Source organism: Chiloscyllium plagiosum, chromosome 10 (genome assembly GCF_004010195.1).
Source record: "Chiloscyllium plagiosum isolate BGI_BamShark_2017 chromosome 10, ASM401019v2, whole genome shotgun sequence".
NCBI classification, from domain to species: domain Eukaryota; kingdom Metazoa; phylum Chordata; class Chondrichthyes; order Orectolobiformes; family Hemiscylliidae; genus Chiloscyllium; species Chiloscyllium plagiosum.
Window position 1 is genome coordinate 91,559,756 of NC_057719.1, and position 18,980 is coordinate 91,578,735.

The 18,980-nt window shown below is 41.8% G+C and overlaps 1 protein-coding gene across 1 annotated transcript in view; it reads right to left on the reverse strand.

Annotated features, from left to right (window-relative positions):
* ubr1 (ubiquitin protein ligase E3 component n-recognin 1) overlaps positions 1–18,980 on the reverse strand; it is a 204,626-nt gene that overhangs the window by 53,346 nt on the left and 132,300 nt on the right. The window contains exons 30-33 of the mRNA XM_043698391.1: positions 15,628–15,830; positions 10,036–10,129; positions 2,039–2,191; positions 1,713–1,810 (exon numbers count right to left, since the gene is read on the reverse strand). Of these exons, the coding sequence (XP_043554326.1) occupies positions 1,713–1,810; positions 2,039–2,191; positions 10,036–10,129; positions 15,628–15,830 (548 nt within the window). The remainder of the gene's footprint in view (positions 1–1,712; positions 1,811–2,038; positions 2,192–10,035; positions 10,130–15,627; positions 15,831–18,980) is intronic.

Below are 18,980 nucleotides of genomic sequence, written 5' to 3' on the forward strand. Positions count from 1 at the left end.
GAGCCGTGAGGTTTTGCTGCAGCTCTACAAGTCCCTGGTGAGACCCCACTTGGAATATTGTGTCCAGTTCTGGTCGCCCTACTGTAGGAAAGATGTGGAGGCTTTGGAGAGGGTGCAAAGAAGGTTTATCAGGATGCTGCCTGGACTGGAGGGCTTGTCTTATGAATAAAGGTTGAATAGGCTCGGACTTTTCTCTCTGGAGAGAAGGAGGAAGAGAGGAGACCTGATCGAGGTGTACAAAATAACGAGAGGAATAGATAGAGTCAATAGCCAGAGACTTTTCCCCAGGGCAGGATTGACTGGTGCAAGAAGTCATAGTTTGAAGATATTAGGAGGAAGGTATAAAGGAGACATCAGAGGTAGGTTTTTTACAGAGAGAGTTGTGAATGCATGGAATGTGTTGCTAGCAGTGGTGGTGGAAGCAGAGTCATTGGGGACATTTAAGCGACTGCTGGACATGCACATGGATAGCAGTGAGTTGAGGGGTGTGTAGGTTTTTACTATATTTTACATGAGGGTTAAATCTCGGCACAACATCGTGGGCCAAAGGGCCTGTTCTGAACTGTACTTTTCTATGTTCTATTAACCTCGTCTCACTTGCCAGCATTTTTCCCATATCCCTCCAAATCCTTCCTATTCATATACCCACCCAGATACCTTTTAAATGCTCTAATTGTACCAGCCTCCACCACTTCCTCCAGCAGCTCATTCCATACATGCACCACCATCTGCATGAAAAACCTATCCCTTATCTCCCTTTTAAATCCTTTTCTCTCACCCTAAACATATGCCCTCTTGGTCCAGATTCCCCCACTCCAGGGAAAAGACCTTGTCTATTTACCCTATCCATGCCCCTCATGATTTTATAAACCTCTTTAACATCGCCAATGCTTCAAGGAAAACAATCTCTCCCTATAGCTCAAACCCTCCAATTCTGGCAACATCCTTGTAAATCTTTTCTGAAATCTTCCAAATTTCAGAGCATCCTTCCTATAGGAGGGAGACCAGAACTGCACACAATATTCCAAAATTCACCGAATCAACGTCCTGTACAGCTGCAACATGACCTCCCAACTCCTGTACTCGATACTCTGACCAATAAAGGAAAGCATACCAAACGCCTTCTTCACGATCCTATCTACCTGCGACTCTGCTTTCCAGGAGCTATGAACCTGCACTCCAAGGTCTCCTTATTTAGCAACAGGTTGAAAGTGTTGGGCAGTTTGGGTATGTGCTGGTAGGATGTGGATTTTTTTTTTAAAAACACTGTAACCTGGGCTTGCCATTTCAGGAAAGAACAGCTGCAGACCTACAGGGATGGAAATGAGCTGTAATGAACTAAATGGGCTGAGATGTCTCTTGCTGTGCTCTGTAAACAGATCTCCCTGGTTTGAGTGATACTATTTCATGTGATCTATCTTGCCAGGAACCTCATAGCACCATTGAAGACCATTTGGCCCATTTAGTGACACTCTTTGAAGTAATTAACCAATTAATTCTACTCCAAACCCATGTTCTGTCATTCATTTCAATACATGACAATAACAAGGAAGTGCTCAATTTCCCGTGGGTGTGAGTGACAGAATGTTGTAATTTTATATTGTGTTGCATGAATAGGATAAGAAATGAGTTTGACGTCAGACTGCAGGTGGACTGCTTTTCAAACTACAATGTCTTTCACGCTAAAATGAACAATTCCCTGATGAACGCACCTTTCGAGTCTGAAGCGTTTAGTCCAATTATCCTTGTTACCACATTCTGTAACCAGCGAGATAAAGTTAGTATCTGCGCTACAGTTTCTGTGTCTTTGCTGAAAGACAATGGATAGGATAATTTATTAAAAAATTCATAAATGGAGTATTTGAACATTAAAGTTTGAAGAACTTTGCTATAAAAGGTCAATATTTTGCAACAGTGAAATTGTTGTTTTGGTAATTTGTTATTCACATACCAGTTCTTACAACTCATAGCTACACGGTTCATCAACACTCAAGCAAATGAAATCAGATATGCAATTAAATTGCCGGATGTGTATTACCTGTCCAAATTGTGAGCCTGCTGCGGAATAACTGGCAAGACAGTGTTACACAGAGCTTTGCACAATGGGCAGAGAAACTCTCCAGTCTCCAGATCAAATGGTAGTTCAGCGTGGAGCCTGTTACGTGTTGAATTCTGCACAGCTTCAAAATATCTGCAGATTGAGAAAGGGGTTGGAAGGAAATAAAACTAAGATGATATCTGGGATATCTGAAAGTGGTTTCAAACAGAACTCCTAACTGAAAGTGAATAGCTAGTTTAAACATATCAAAACATCAGAGATCAAGCCCCACTACTCCTGGCCTAAGCAGGACATCAATTTTAGCAAATGACCAAATCAGTATTTGAGAGTTGATGACAACTGTTGTCTGGAATGAGGTTATAATGCTCAAGTACATCATTTTAACTAGATCGCATCCCTCAGAAGATTCTGCAGGTCAACAGGTTTCTGAACCTATTCCAGATCCAGGTCACAGAATCATACAGCTATGTGATCCATCACCCCACCTTCCTTTGAGACAGCTGTTTAATTGTTCTCCTTCCCTACAGCATTGTCATTTTCACTGCTCAAATATTTAATGAATTTGCTTTCAAAAGTGACTACTGAATCTGCTTCCACTCACCCTTCAGTGGATTTTGCATTACAACAACTAGCTGATAATGAAAAGGGAATGTCTCATCTTCCCTCTGATTCTTTCGCCAACCACCTTATACCTGCACCCTTTGATTAACTGTCCTCGTTAGTGGAATTGTCCACTCTATTCAATCAATTTTCTCTCCGTTTTATGGCAAAGTAACACAATTGTTTTGCCAAATCCAACTTCCAATCCAATTTAGCTTGATTGCTTGGATTGCAGACTTTGAATTAGTTACATTCCTCAGAGACTGGTGGAGAGAGTGGAAAACATTTTTTTGAATTTGTTCCTGGGACTTTGACCCGTTTGACAATAAAGGAACAGTAAAATATTTCCAAGTCGGGTCAATGTGCAACCTAGAGGGAAACCTGCAGGTGGTGATGATGTTTGAAAGCACCTGCTGCCCATGTCCTTGGTGGTAGAGGACACAGGTTTGAGATGAGGCCTTGTTCAGTTGCTATGGTGTCCTATTATGTTGTTATTGCCTGCATGAACCATGACAACTGGATCCTTTCCCTCCCACTCCATATTCCTCTCCAGCCAAGAAAAGATACCCTGAACCTTGGCATCAGATGGGCAACAGGGTTTGTCTTAACACAAACAAACAGTCAACATGGTTTTGTGAAAGGGAAATTCTTTTTGATAAATTTCTTTGAGGAAATAACAAGCAAAGTTGGTAAAGGGGAACTGGTAGATGTAGTGCATTTGGATTTCCAGAAGGCATTCAAGGTGCCAAGAAACTAAACAAGTATTTTACATCAGTGTTTACTGTGAAGAATATGGAAGACACAGAACTTGGGGAAATAAATAATGGCATCTTGAAAAATATCTATATTACAGAGGTGGTGGTGCTGGATGTCTTAAAACGCAAAAAGATGGATAAATCACTGGGACTTGATCAGGTGTACCCTAGAACTCTGTGGGAAACTAAGGAAGTGATTGCTGGGCCTTTGGCTGAGATATTTGTATCATTGATAGTCACAGATGAGGTGCTGGAAGACTGCAGGTTGGTTAACCTGGTGCCACTATTTAAGAAAGGTAGTAAGGAAAAGCAAGGGAGCTATAGACCAACGAGTTTGACATCCATGGTGAGCAAGTTGTTGGAGAATCCTGAGAGACATATATTTGCAAGGACTGATTAGGAATAGTCAACACGGCTTTGTGCATGGAAAATCATGCCTCACTAACTTGATTGAGTTTTTTGAAGTAACAAAGAGGATTGATGATGGCAGAATGGCAGACATAACTTACATGGACTTTAGTAAGGCGTTTGACAAGGTTCTGCAAGGTAGACTGGTGAGCAAGGTTAGATCAAATGGAATACAGGGAGAACTAGCCATTTAGAATTCAAAGTGACTCGAAGATAGAGGGTGTTGGTAGAGGGTTCATTTTCAGACTGGAGGCCTGTGAACAGTGGTGTGCCACAAGGATTGGTTCTGGGTCCACTGCTTTTCGTCATTTATATAAATGATTTGGATGTGAACATATGGTTAGTAAGTTTGCAGATGATGCCAAAATTGGTGGTATAATGGACAGCAAAGGAGGTTACCCCAGTACGAAGGCATGGTGGCTAGCACTACTGCCTCACAGTGCCAGGGACCCGGGTTCAATTCCAGCCTCTGGCGACTGTCTGTGTGGAGCTTGCACATTCTCCCCATGTCTGCATGGGTTTCCTCCGGGTGCTCCGGTTTCCTCCCACAATCCAAAGATGTGTAGGTCAGTTGAATTGGCCATGCTAAATTGTCCCAAGGTGTTCAGAGATTTGTACGTTAGGTGCATTAATCAGGGGTAAATGTAAGGGAAAGGGTCTGGGTGGGTTACTCTTCAGAGGGTCAGTGTGGACGGGTTGGGATGAAGGGCCTGTTTCCACACTGTAGAGATTCTATGATTGGATCTCAATCTGATGGACCAAATGGGCTGAGGAGTGGCAGGTGGAATTTAATTTTGATAAATGTGGAGTGCTGCATTTTGGAAAGCCTAATCAGGGCAGGACTTAAACACTTAATGGTAAGCTCGTGCACAGTGTTGCTGAACAAAGAGACTTTGGAATCTTGGCTCGTAGTTCCTTGAAAGTGAATTTGCAGGTAGATAAAGTGAAGGTGGCATTTGGTATGCCAGCCTTTATTGGTCAGTGCATTGAGTGTAGGAGTGGGAAGGCTGTACAGGACATTGATTTAGTCCACTTTTGGAATACTGCATGCAATTCAGGTCTCCCTGCTCTGGGAAAGATGTTGTGAAACAAGACAGAGTTCAAAAAGATTTACAAGGATGTTGCCAGGGATACCAGGTTTGAGCTACAGGGAGATGCTGAATTGACTAAGGTTATTTTCCCTGGAGCGTCGGAGGCTGAGGGATGACCTTATAGAGGTTTATAAAATCATGAGGGGCATAAATAGGGTATTAGACAGGTTTTTTTCCCTAGGGTGGGGAAATCCAAAACTAGAGGGCACAGGTTTAAGTGAGAGGGCAGATCACAAGTTCTTGAAGATGGAGGTTGAGGGCTATGATGAGCCAGCATAGAGTCATAGAGATGTACAGTATGGAAGCAGACTATTCGGTCCAACCTGCCTATGCCGACCAGACGTCCCAACCCAATCTTGTCCCACCTGCCAGCACACGGCCCGTATCCCTCCAAACCCTTCCTGTTCATATGCCCATCCAAATGCCTTTTAAATAGTGCAATTGTACCAGCCTCCACCACTTCCTCTGGCAGCTCATTCCATACACATACCACCCTCTGCGTGAAAAAGTTGCCCCTTAGGTCTCTTTTATATCTTTCCCCTCTCACCCTAAACCTATGCCCTCTAGTTCTGGACTCCCCAACCCCAGGGAAAAGATTTTGTCTATTTATCCTATCCATGCCCCTCATAACTTTGTAAACCTGTATAAGGTCACCCCTCAGCCTCCGACATTCTAGGGAAAACAGCACCAGCCTGTTCAACTTCTCCCTATAGCTCAAATCCTCCAACCCTGGCAACATCCTTGTAAATCTTTTCTGAACCCTTTCAAGTTTCACAACATCTTTCCGATAGGAAGGAGACCAGAATTGCACGCAATATTCCAACAGTGACCTAACCAATATCCTGTACAGCTGCAACATGACCTCCCAACTCCTGTACTCAATACTCTGACCAAAAATGTAAAGTATACCAAGCCCCTCTTCATTATCCTATCTACCTGCAAATCCACTTTCAAGGAGCTATGAACCTTCATTTCAAGGTCTCTTTGTTCAACAACACTCCCTTGGACCTTACCATTAAGTGTATAAGTCCTGCTAAGATTTGCTTTCCCAAAATGCAGCACCTTGCATTTATCTGAATTAAACTCCATCTACCAATTCTCAGCCCACTGGCCCAGATCCTGTTGTAATCTGAGGTAACCCTCTTCGCTGTCCACTACATCTCCAATTTCGGTGTCATCTGCAAACTTACTAACTGTACCTCTTATGCTCGAATCCAAATCATTTATGTAAATGACAAAAAGTAGAGCACTCAGCACCGATCCTTGTGGTCACAGGCCTCCAGTCTGAAAAACAACCCTCCACCACCACCCTCTGTCTTCTACCTTTGAGCCAGTTCTCTGTATCCAAATGGCTAGTTCTCCCGGTACTCCATGAGATCTAACCTTGCTAATCAGTCTCCCATGGGGAACCTTGTTGAACGCCTTACTGAAGTCCATATAGATCACATCTACTGCTCTGCCCTCATCAATCTTCTTTGTTACTTCTTCAAAAAACTCAATCAAGTTTGTGAGACATGATTTCCCACGCGCAAAGCCATGTTGACTATCCCGAATCAGTCCTTGCCTTTCCAAATACATGTACATCCTGTCCCTCTTCTCTAGCTTCCCACAGAGTTCTCCGGTACACCTGATCCGGTCCTGGGGATTTATCCACCTTTAACCGTTTCAAGACATCCAGCAGTTCCTCCTCTGTAATCTGGACATTTTGCAAGATGTCACCATCTATTTCCCTACAGTCTACATCTTCCATATCCTTTTCCACAGTAAATACTGATGCAAAATATTCATTTAGTATCTCCCCCATTTTCTGTGGCTCCACATAAAAGCATGAAAGACACATTATAGCTGCTCTGCCCAGGATCAATCTTGCTGAATGATGGGGCAGACTGGAGGGCATGAATGACCTACTTGAGCCTTAATTTGTTATGTCCTTATGTTTGTTCTCTTGCTGGACACTGGCTTGCTACTGTACAGTCTGAATGTCACCTGCTGCCTATCAGCCCAAACATGGATCCAGTCAAAGATCGCTTCAATTTTTTAATGAGTTGCAAATAGAACTAAACAGGAAGCATCCCCAATTCTGACCTTATCATGGAGGGATGATTGTTCATGAGGAAGCAGAAGTTGCTTGGACTAAGATCACAGTTTTTAGGAACTCCGACAGTGATGCCTTGGGGATAAAACGATTAGCCTCCATACATCAAATCAAATCGCCTTCCTTTGGTGCTAGGTACGATTCTATCCAACGGACAGGCAGCATCTGGTTATAAACTTGGGGAATTCCCATACAAGGACATTCTGTGCCTCATTGTTGTTTGTGTTTCTTCCAAGTTTGACACAACAGTACAACTTTGAGGGAAGGTGGTAGGTGGTTACCAGCAAGTGGTTTTGTTTTCCATTTTAGAACTGGTGATCTGAGACCTTCACGGAATCTGGAGTCAAAATTGAGGACTCTCAGGTAAACATCGTCCAGACTTTACACCACTGTACCAGGACCTTGGTGGGCTTGCTGTTTGTGGGACAATGCATACCCAGTGATCGTAATAGCGGAGTAAAGAAAGTATGGTGAAAGCATGATTCAGAGAGCTTGAACATATTGGATTCAGTCTGTACTACAGTTCTCCCAACTTTGGCCAGATGAAGATGACTTTGAAAGTGAAATAAAAATATGAGAAAGTTGAAGAATGAAAAGTAGTAGAACAGGTTACAGTAAGATACTGAGGACAAAGAGAGACAGACAGACAGAAGGCAGGGAGGCAGACTGGCAGTTGGAAGGCAAGGGCCACAGAGATACAGCAAGTGAAGTTGGAGGCAGGGTTTGACAGAGGCTGAGGGTGCTGGGTGCAGGGTGACAGACAGCAAGCATACTGGGTGGAATTGGTCGCAGACAGTGAAGTGACAAAAGGTGAAGAGATGGGAGAGGGGGCGATGGAAGGACAGGAGAATGTGACAGTCAGAGAGAGCGCATGGGTGACAGCAAGATGCCAGACAGCAAGCAAAACAGTGCTGTGTCATCCTTGGCACACAGGCAGAGAGAAATAATTCTCTACATTACTACTAAAAAACGCATCACAGAATAAAAGAATTGTTAGAGTTGGAGGCCATTTGAAACTTGGTCTCTGAATGAACATTATGACTTTGTGTCATTCCCCTGCCTTTTCCTCATACTCTTGCACATTGATTATTTAACAGATACACTGAATGCCCTGTTGAATGCCTCAGTTGAACCTGTTCCCACATCAATTCCAGGCTATGTTGTCAGGAAGGGAGTTTTGACTGCGGAACCACGAAAGAACATACTTCCAAGTCAGGGCGGTGTGTGGCTTGGAGGAAGACTTGCAGATTTTGGGATTCTCTTTTGATGTTAGCTGCCACTACCTTTTTCATAATTCTTCTTCACTTCTACTATTTGTTTTTCACCTCCCTTCCAAACTTTCTGTATTCAACTTAGTTCTTAATTACATTTTCTACCTGACATGAAGAGGGATTCCTTCGTTTGTTAACTGCACCCTCAACAAATTTAATCTAATTTCTTTTGTGTGTTTAGAGTAGGGTGGTGCTTAACAGCAACATCGCTGAACTAATAATCCAGAGTGCCTGGCTCATGGCCGGAATTTATTGCCCATCCTTATATGCTTTTGAACTTAGTGGTTTGCTAGGCTATTTCAGAGAGTAGTTGAGAGTGATCATATTGCTATGGGTCTGGAGTCACATGTAGGCCAGACCAGGTGAGGATGGCAGACTTCCTTCCCTGAAGGACATGAACGAACCGATGAGTTTTTCCAATAATTGTTGGAAAAACAATGATTTTATGGTCATCAGCAGATTCACAAAACCAGATCATTACTGAATTTGAATTCCACCATCTGCCATGACAAGATTTGAACCTGAATTTCTGGATTAATAGTCTAGTGATAATACCACTGGGCTATCACCTCTCCTCTTAAAAAAAAAAGTTAACAGTGACCATGTAACCATTGTCAATTGTAATAAGATTACGTCTGGTTCTCCAATGTCCTTTAGAGAAGGAAATCGACTGTCCTCACCTGGCCGAGCTTCCACATGGCACAAGACCCACAGCAATGTGGTTGATTCAAGAGCTCTCTGAAATGGCCTGGGAAGTTAATTAGCTCAACAGCGACTAGGGACGCACAACAAATGCTAGCCTTGCCAGTGATGCCCACGTTTGTACAAAAATAAATGTAAGAGGTTGCTTTTGTGGGAAACAACACTGCTCGAAGGGCCACGAACAAAATCAGAGTGTGGCTTTTAAACTTGTATCCAGTAGCAACATAAATGTAAGTAAGGTCCCCAGGTCCAAAGTAGTTAGAGTACATTGGGGGAGAAATCCTCGAGAGTAAGCTTCAAACTGGTCACTGGATTTGCAATTTTGTACAGATCTACTTCTGTGTTTTAAATTGACCTTATGTACTTCACTGACCTATCCCTTTGTTGTGCTCTATATACCTAATTTCAGCACTTCCTTTAATTTTCTAGCAGGAGGTTATTTTTAACCATGCTCAAATTACTAACTAACTACCAAATTATAGCAAATCATTGGCAATGAAGACTATTGGCTTTTCACAGATAATGGCCCGAAGCTAGAGCAAAGACAGCTTATGGTCTGCAACGGTTTAAAACAGTGTCAGCTTTTGAAGATGTTCAAGAGCTGCACAGCCTTCACACCACTGAGTGTGTTTCACCAACAGTGTGATGTCATGGGTCCAACTGCTCATGTGCAGATGGATCAGAGTGGAAATTTTTAATGATTTGGAGATGCCGGTGTTGGACTGGGGTGTACAAAGTTTAAAAATCACACAACACCAGGTTATAGTCCAACAGGTTTATTTGGAAGTACTAGCTTTCGGAGCATTGCTCTGTTGCGTGTACAACCACCTGATGAAGGAGCAGTGCTCTGAAAGCTCGTGCTTCCAATAAATCTGTTGAAATTTTTAATGGCAGTGCCCTAACTTCTGCAGTGAAACAAATATCCTAGACGTCAAAATTACTTCAGTGTCTAGTTAATATGGTGAGTATTCATTGTCAGCAAACCAAATTACACATCAAGCACCACTGAAGAACAAATGATAAACAAATACTGTACACTCACATATTAACTTACTTCTGCCAGCAGCTGGCATGCATCACATGGCCACAGCTTCCTACATGCGTACCACAGCCTAGGTCAGGGTGCATGATTAGCGGGTCACAGTCATCTAAAGTGAACAAGGAAATGAGATATGTCAAAATAAGAGAACACCCCTCAGATAAAACCACTGATCATTCTAAAGGTACTGTGATAGTCTTTCCCCCAAACAGTGGAACTGAAGCAGACCATTCAGCACCTTGCCTGTTCCACCATTCAGTTAGAATTACCAATCAGAGTCCTGAGCATTTCAATTGCCTCAGCAACAACAGCCTTTCCAGAGAACAAATTTCTGTTATGTGCTGTGTGTAGCACTGCTTGGTATCCTTCTATAAGAAGTATATCTTAGTCTCAAAAGCACAACTGCTCTATCTAAATATGCAAGCAGTGTGGCTGGGCCTGAACAACACATTCCCAAATAATAAAGGCAAAACCAATGCATCATGAGAATAGAAACAACATTTAAAAAGAAACTAGTCACCTCATTTGGAGGTCATCAACAAAGTATAATTTTTCTGAAAAACAGAAGGATAGGCTTAAGTAAATGATTTTATTATATGAAATTTATTTGAATTCTTGCCCACATTTTTCTTAACTCTATAAATGCCCAAAAAGTACTCACATTGCATAACACCATAAGAAATATGAAGAGTAGGCTGTTCAGCCCCTCAAGCTGGCTCCACCATTCAATAGGATCACGACTGATCTAACATTCCTCACTTCCACTTTCATGCCTTTTCCCCGTAATCCTTGCTTCCTTGACTATATCGTAATCTATATTAATCTACATTAGATAACTAATATCAGTAATCCACCTCAGCCTTAACTATACATAAGGACTCTGCTCCCACATCACTCTGTGGAAAGGAGCTCCAAAGACTCTCAATGCTAAGTGTCATTTGTATAACACTTTGATCTTCAAAATAAATTCTGTGTCCTACCTTACTAGCTACCTAATGAAGGAGTCGTACTCTGAAAGCTTCCAAATAAACCTATTGGACGATTACCCAGCGTCATGTGATTTTTAAAAAACTTAATCCCTGAGAGAAATTCCTTTTCGTCTTAGTCTTAAACTGCCATCCCTTTATTCCGAGACCAGGCCCTCTGGTCCTGGACTCTCTCATGAAGGGAAACATCACCTCAGCATTTAACTCATCAAACTCTTTAAGAATCCCATATTTCACAATGAGACACCTCTCATTCTTCTAAACTCCAGTGAGTGGAGTGCCAACCTGTTAAGGCTTTGGCATAAGACAATCCCTCCATACCAGGGATCATCCAAGTGAAATCCCTCTGAACTGCTTCCAATGAAATAATATTTTCCTTAGGTAAGGGGACCAAAACTACTCAGTACTCCAGGTGTGATCTCATCAGCATTTTATAAAGTTGCAGTATGATGTCCCTACTCTATATTCCAACCCCCTTGAAATAAAGGCCAACATTCCATCAGCCTTCCTGATTACCTGTTGCCCGTGCGTATCAACTTTCTGTGTTTTGTGCACAAGTTCCCTCAAGTCTTCCCATGTGGCAGCTTTCTTCCACTTAAATTAGACTGTTCTTTTGTCCTCCCTTTCAAAAGGAACTTCACATTTTCCAACATTATACTCCATTTGCTAACATTGTGCCCATTTATTTAACTTATCAATATCTCTCTGTAAACTGCTTGCATCCCTCTCGCAACCTGTCTTTCCATCTATTTTTGTGTCTTCTGCAAATTTGGCTTTAGTATATTCACTTCCTTCATTCGCCAAATCACTAATAAATACTGTAAACAGCTGTAATCCTAGCACTGATCCCTGTGGAGCCCCAATGGATCACAGTCGCCAACCTGGAAAAATAACCCACTTGTTCTTTACTGCCCATTAGCCAAATCTCTATCCATGCCAAATTATTACCTCCAACACCATGGATTCTTAACTTACGACTCAACTTTTCATGAGGTACTTTGTCAAACAAATTTCAGAATTCCAAATACATCTACTGGTTCCCTTCAATTCACTCCGGTTAAGACTTCTTTGAAAAACTCTTCAAGTAATCAGACACAATTGCTCTTTCATTCATGGAGGTATGCTGACTCTGCTTGATTCGATTATAGTATGTGCATACTGTTAACTGAATACCAAAAAGCTCCCAGATGTAGTAGCACATTGCACCAATTACACTTTCACGTGCTTACGATTTAAGAAATAGGAGCAGGGGTAGGCCACTTTGCTCTCTGAATGTGTTCCAACATTCCATTGCTTTGATGATCATGACCTAAAATTCACTTTCCTGCCTGGCTCCAAAATCCTTAACTCCCTTTAAAATCAAAATCTGTCCAACTCAGCCTTGAATACATTGAATTACCATTGCTAGAGATTAATGATTCAACTTAGGACATTACCCTGAAGAAATTTTACAAAGATGCCTTTGAGCTGAGATGACTGATGTCCAATAACCGCAGTCATTTTCCTATGTGCCAGATATGACTCCAAGCAGGGGAATTTTACCCTTAATTCCCATTTTCTCCAGTATTGCTAGGGCTCCTTGATGCTACACTCGTTCCTGGATTTCATGGCAGTCACTGTCACCTCACCTCTGGAATTCAGCTGCTCTGTCCATTTACACTATAATGAGGTCAGGAGCTGAATGGCTGTGACGGAACCCACTGAGCAGGTTATTGCTGTTTGATAACACTGTTGATCATATCTCCTATCACTTCACTGATGGTTAAGGGCAGACTGAGGGGGCAATAATTGACTGGATTGGATTTGTCATGTTCTTGTGTGCAGGATATACCTGGGCTTTTTCCCCCCCATTGTCAGCTGTAGCTGTACTGGAAAAGCTTGATTAGGAGTGCAGCAAGTTCTAGAACACAAATCTTCAGTATTATTGACTGAATGTTGTCAGGACCCATAGCTGTTGCAGTGTCCAGTGCATCTAGCTGTTAGGCTTGAGCTGATCTGTGAGAGAGCTCTCCAGATTTTGGCACTAGCCCCCAGATGTTAGTAAGGAGGGCTTTGCAAGGTCTACAGGGCTATCTTTGCCATGGTTAGTTATGCTTCCAGGTTGATGCCAGCTGGTACTCTGGTTTCATTTCTATTTTGAGACTTCTTAGTGATTGTTAAAACTGAGCGATTTTCTAGGTCAATTCAGAGGGCAGTTGAAAGTCAACCACATTGCTGTGGGTCTGGATTCACATGTAGGCCACACCAGGTAAGGACAGCAGATTTTCTTTTCTGAAGGACATTTGTGAACCAGATGGGTTTTTATGACAATTGACAATAGTTTCATGGTCATCAGACTCTTAATTCCATTTGTAATGGTAAGATTTGAACTTGATTCCCAAACTTTACCTGGATTAATAGTCCAGCAATAATACCACAAGGCCTTGGTCTCCGATTTAAGAAGATGATGATGTTTTTTTTTCACCGAGTCATTAATCTCTAGCCATGGTAATTTGATTTTTTTTTTAGAGGATTACTGACAGTGTGGAAACAGGCCCTACGGCCTAACAAGTCCACACTGACCCTCCAAAGAGCAACCCACCCATTCCCCGTTCCCCTACATTTACCCCTAAATAATGCACCTCGTACTACAGGCAATTTAGCACAGCCAATTCACCTTACCTGCACATCTTTGGACTATGGGAGGAAACCGGAGCACCCGGCGGAACCCACATAGACACTGAGAGAATGTGCAAATTCCACACAGTCAGTCGCCTGAGGCGGGAATTGAACCAGAGTCCCTGGCGCTGTGAGGCAGCAATACTAACCACTGAGCCACCGTGCTGCCCATAACTACTTGCCCTCTGTATAACTACTTAAGGTCCTCTTCACCAATTCCAGTTATAGCATTCCAGGTCACTGGTCCCAGTGTTGTTCAGATATATGCAACCCCTCAACAACACTGTTCCTCTCTTTCTTCAGTACTGGCTAGTACTGTGAATCAAAACACTTCTTCCGGCATTCAATTCTGGCTTTACTTACCCGATGTCAATTTGTTTGCGGTTTAGGTAATAATCCAGAGATCATTACCCATGAGATTCTGCTTTTTAATTTAGCTCCAAACTATCAATATTCCTCCAGTAGAGCCTCTTTACTGGTCCTATGGTACCGTCAGTATTGATGTGGACCATGATCACTGGATCTATTTCCTCTTACATCCAAATTCTTCCCCAGCCACAAGGAGATACCCTTAACTCTCGCGTGAGGCAGATAAAATAGCCTTCTGGACTTCTGCCCTCAGCTGCTGAAAACAGCTTCCTAACTTCACTGTCATCTTCTTCTACGACAAAAACATTGTGTTGGTTTTTGGCATTCTTTGATATTGTGCTCTGGAGTTTGGAAACAAAGCACTTAGTTATGACTACACAGATTTTAGCGCTCATTCAGATAAAACAACTCACCCCAGGAAATACGTTATCTCAAAATATTCCTAAATGGCGCAGACAAGAACTTTCAGACTTATGAATTAAATGCCACATTCTTCTTAAAAGGTCAGTGTTGTGAATGAACAAACCCTAACAAGGCAATTACAACTCTGGGGTACTCGGCATATGGAACAGGTACTCAGCTTGGATTTTATCCTACTCAAAGGGAAAAGTACTCTATACATAATTATCATGCTACGCCAAAGTTTATAATGCTAATTTTATGTTTTAATTTCTGTCAGGAAATATCCAGTGATGCCAATGACCAACTGACCATGACAGATTTCTCAAATGCAAGATCACCATAATATAACCCTTGCTAAATATTACAAAGATGGTTTGCATCCACTCATCACCACATAAACTATTTAAAATTTTGTGCTTAAGTTGACAGATGTTATTAGTGTGCAGCAGGATTCTTTTCCACCTTGTACGCTGTATTAATGTCAAACAGTGAAGGTTTTGGGAATGGAAGTCAGGTACACGTCTCACCTAGCTACAAGGGGCACACCAAAACTCCACATCCTTGACTACACAACTGAAATCAGAAAATCACAGGGAGTGAAACAGTTGTGGCTTAGCATATAACTTTATAGCACAGAACACTGGTATGAACAATCATGATGCTTTATTATTATGGAAGTGAGTCAATAAGCAGGGCCTCAGAACAGGATCAATGTGTTTGCATGTGACATTATTTGCTTCTGCACCGAATTCTGAAGATAACCTCTCTTTGTTCCTATTTATTACCTATTGTCTATTCAGTATCAAGATGAGGAGGAATTTCTTTTCTCAGAGGGTACAGAATCTATGGAATTCTTTACTGCAGAATGCTGTTGAGGCTGGGTCATTAAGTATATTCAAGGCTGAGATAGACAGATTTTTAATCAGCAAGGGAATCCAGGTTTAGAGAGTAAAGTTTGGAAAATGAAGTTGAAGATTATCAGACAGCCACAATCTCATTGAATGGCACAGCAGTGTCAATAGGCTGAATGGCCTACATCTGCTCCTATGTCTTATGACCCTACCTGATGCCAGCAAATAATTTGGTCCAGAGAAATCTTGAATAGTTGTTGTGTCAGTAACTGAATGAAATTTCAAATTAGATGACAGTTTCAACAGAAGTACGCATTAAAGCAAATTTCTTTGAGTTTTACCTCCTAAGTTTGTTATGGTTCGAGATCTACTTTTTGACAGCGCTGTGGATCTCTGAACACAAGCTGCTAGGACCATGGCCATTTCATCAGTTTTCACTTCCTGCTCTTCCTGACATAAAATGCAGATCAGTATTATTTTCTCAGCAGCTGTCGCACCTTGCATCGGTCCCAATGCCACACCAGGATCCTCAGCATTTGTAATACTGTAAGAAAAAACAAGACTCCTCAGACTAATCTAAAAGGGAGATTTATTACTTCAGCATAAACCGTTCTTGTTTACCATATTCTTTCCTTCTTGCTTTTGACTTTACTGTCACGACACATGATCTGGTGATGTCAAGCCAGTGTTTCAACAGGAAAACCCATGACCTCTGCTCCTTGGAACAAGACGATTTCTTTTAAACCAAGCACATGACCTCATCTGTATAATTACAAAGGAAATGATGGCCTAGCTTTATCACCACTGTAGTGTTAATCCAGAGACCACTAAACCGCCCCCACCCCAGTCTGACCTATCACCCTCACCTTGATCTCTTTCCACCTATCGCATTTCCGATGCCCCTCCCCCAAGTCCCGCGCTTTTCCAGCAACACATTTTCATCTCTGATCTCCAGCATCTGCAGACCTCACTTTCTCCCCAGTTCCACCCCCCTTTCATTTATCTCTTAAGCCTCCTTGGGCCCCTCCGTACATTCCGGATGAAGAGCTTACGCTCGAAACGTCAACTTTCCTGGTCCTTGGATGCTGCCTGACCGACTGTGCTTTTCCAGCACCACACTTTTTGACTCCTGTCTTACATAGTCAACTTGTTTAATGGCACCTTTTGGAAACCTAAATAAACCATATTTACTAGTTTCCCTTTACTACCCTGGCTGCCACATCCTCAAAGTTGTCAAATAGTACTTTTCTTTCACAAAACACTGTTGACTTTGCCCGATGATTGCATTATGATTTTCTAAATGTCCTTCCTTAAGTGATTCTAGCATTTTCGCAATGACAAATGTTGGGACTAACTGATTGATTTCTTTCTCCTTTCATGACTAGAAGCATTACATGTTTCCAATCTGCTGAGACCTTTTTATAATCTCGGGAGTTCTGGAAATAGCAGACTTTCCACTGATTTGAGAACCATTTCACTGGGTGCTCAAGATGAGATCACCAAACAAATGTAGCCTGGACACACCACTAATATGATTTGGCCACTTGCTTTTTGCAGAACAAAGCAATTTTTCTTTAGCTCTTGCATTGCTGACTCAAATTTTTCAGTGCTCACTTTATACAGGAACCTGGCAGTTATGAGAGAAAGATACCTTTCATTCCCAGAAGGATCAGATGGATTGAATTCCAGATTTCAGACATGAGAAGTTAAAGGACACCATGTCAAAATTATATATACTTTTATAAAGTGCTGCAATTAGTGGCTTATGCATTTAAATTAAGCACCTCAGAAAAACAGAGTCAAGGTTTAGGGTACAAGATGCTCTCCAGTATCATGCTTTCAAGTGACACTTAAAGACAGGCTGTGCGCTAAATGCTCTGCTCTTTTTTTTGTTAAAAAAGTGTGATAGAAACAATTATAGGGTGGAACAACATGATGCCCTATAAACTATTGTAGGACATCCAGGCGACCAAATGGATGAGCATGAAACAGGATCCAGAAGGTAGGAATAGGGTGACGTTTTTAAGATTGAAAGGAAGTGTTGTGTTCCATGCAGTTGATTTGGTGTTTACTGTGTGCAGAAATTGTTTGGACTCCAGAATAGGAGCTCTATTGTCAAAGTTCGCAGATGATACTGAATTTCAGGGAGGATTGGTGAGATGTGGTGCAGGTGCTGGGATATAATGAAGTGAAGGACATTGCAAAATACCTATTATTTCACAAGGCAAATTAAACAGAGCTAAGTGGGAAGCCAGGGAAGTGATTTTTGGGCCCCCCTGTAATAATATTTGTATCATTAATAGCCACAGGTGAGGTGCCGCTTCTAAATGGAGGTTGGCTAACATGGTGCCATTATTTAAGAAATGCAGCAAGGAAAAGGCAGAGAACTATAGACCAGTGAGCCTCACATCAGTGATGGGCAAGTTGTTGGATGGGATAAAGAGGGATAGGATTTACATGTATTTGGAAGTCCCTAGGGATTAGGGAATTCAATCCAACAACTTGGCTTTGTGTGTGGAAAATCGTGTCTCATTAACTTGATGGAGTTTTTTTGAAGAGTGACAAAGAGGACTGATGAAGGCAGTGTGGTTGCCGTTGACTATTTGGACTTCACTAAGGCATTCAACAAGGTTCCACATGGTAGACTAGTTAACAAGGTTAGACCCACACAATATACAGGAAGAACTAACCATTTAGATAGAAAATTGTCTAAAGACAGAAGAGGGTGGTGGTGGTGGAGGGTTGCTTTTCGAACTGGAGGCCTGTGACTAGCGGTGTGCTGCGTCCACTGCTTTTTGTCATTTATATAAATGAATTAGATGTGAATATAGGAGGTATGGTTAGTAAATTTGTAGATGACACCAAAATGGGTTATGAAGGGGACAGCAAAGGAGGTTATGTCAGGTGACCTGATAGAGGGGTTTATGAAATTATGAGGAGCATGGACAGTGTGAATAGTCAAAGTCTTTTCCCAGAGTAATGGAGTCCAAAACTAGAGGGCATAGGTTATGGAAGGAGCTGCCAGAGGAAGTGGTGGAAGCTGGTACAATTATACTATTTAAAAGGCATCTGGATGGGTATATGAATATGAAGTGTTTAGAGGGATACAGGCCAAATGCTGGCAAATGGGACATGAAGTTAGGATATCTGGTTGGCATGGATGAGTTGGACCAAAGGGTCTATTTCAATGCTGTACTCTATAACTCTAAATACAAGTTGTTAATGCTCATTAAGGCCATAAAAAATGAAGTGTTTAGAGGGATACAGGCCAAATGCTGGCAAATGGGACATGAGGAAGTTAGGATATCTGGTTGGCATGGACGAGTTGGACCAAAGGGTCTATTTCAATGCTGTACTCTATAACTCTAAATACAAGTTGTTAATGCTCATTAAGGCCATAAAAATTGCAAGCAAGGTATCAGGGCTTATTTGCAAAGGAGCAAAATATAAGAATAGTCAGGGAATGTTTAATTTATGCAGCACCTTGAGTAGATGACAGTGTATAGCTCTGGTCTCCATACTACAAAAAGAATATTAAATTAGGAGAGGAAATGCAGAAAAAAAACCTCAAAGTCATTAGCAGAATAGAGGATACTCAAGTGTCTGCAAATCAGACTGTAGTTCTTTTCTCTACGAAAGATGACGAAGAGTATGTCAGATAGAGGTAATTAAAAATTATGGGAGGGGCTTGATT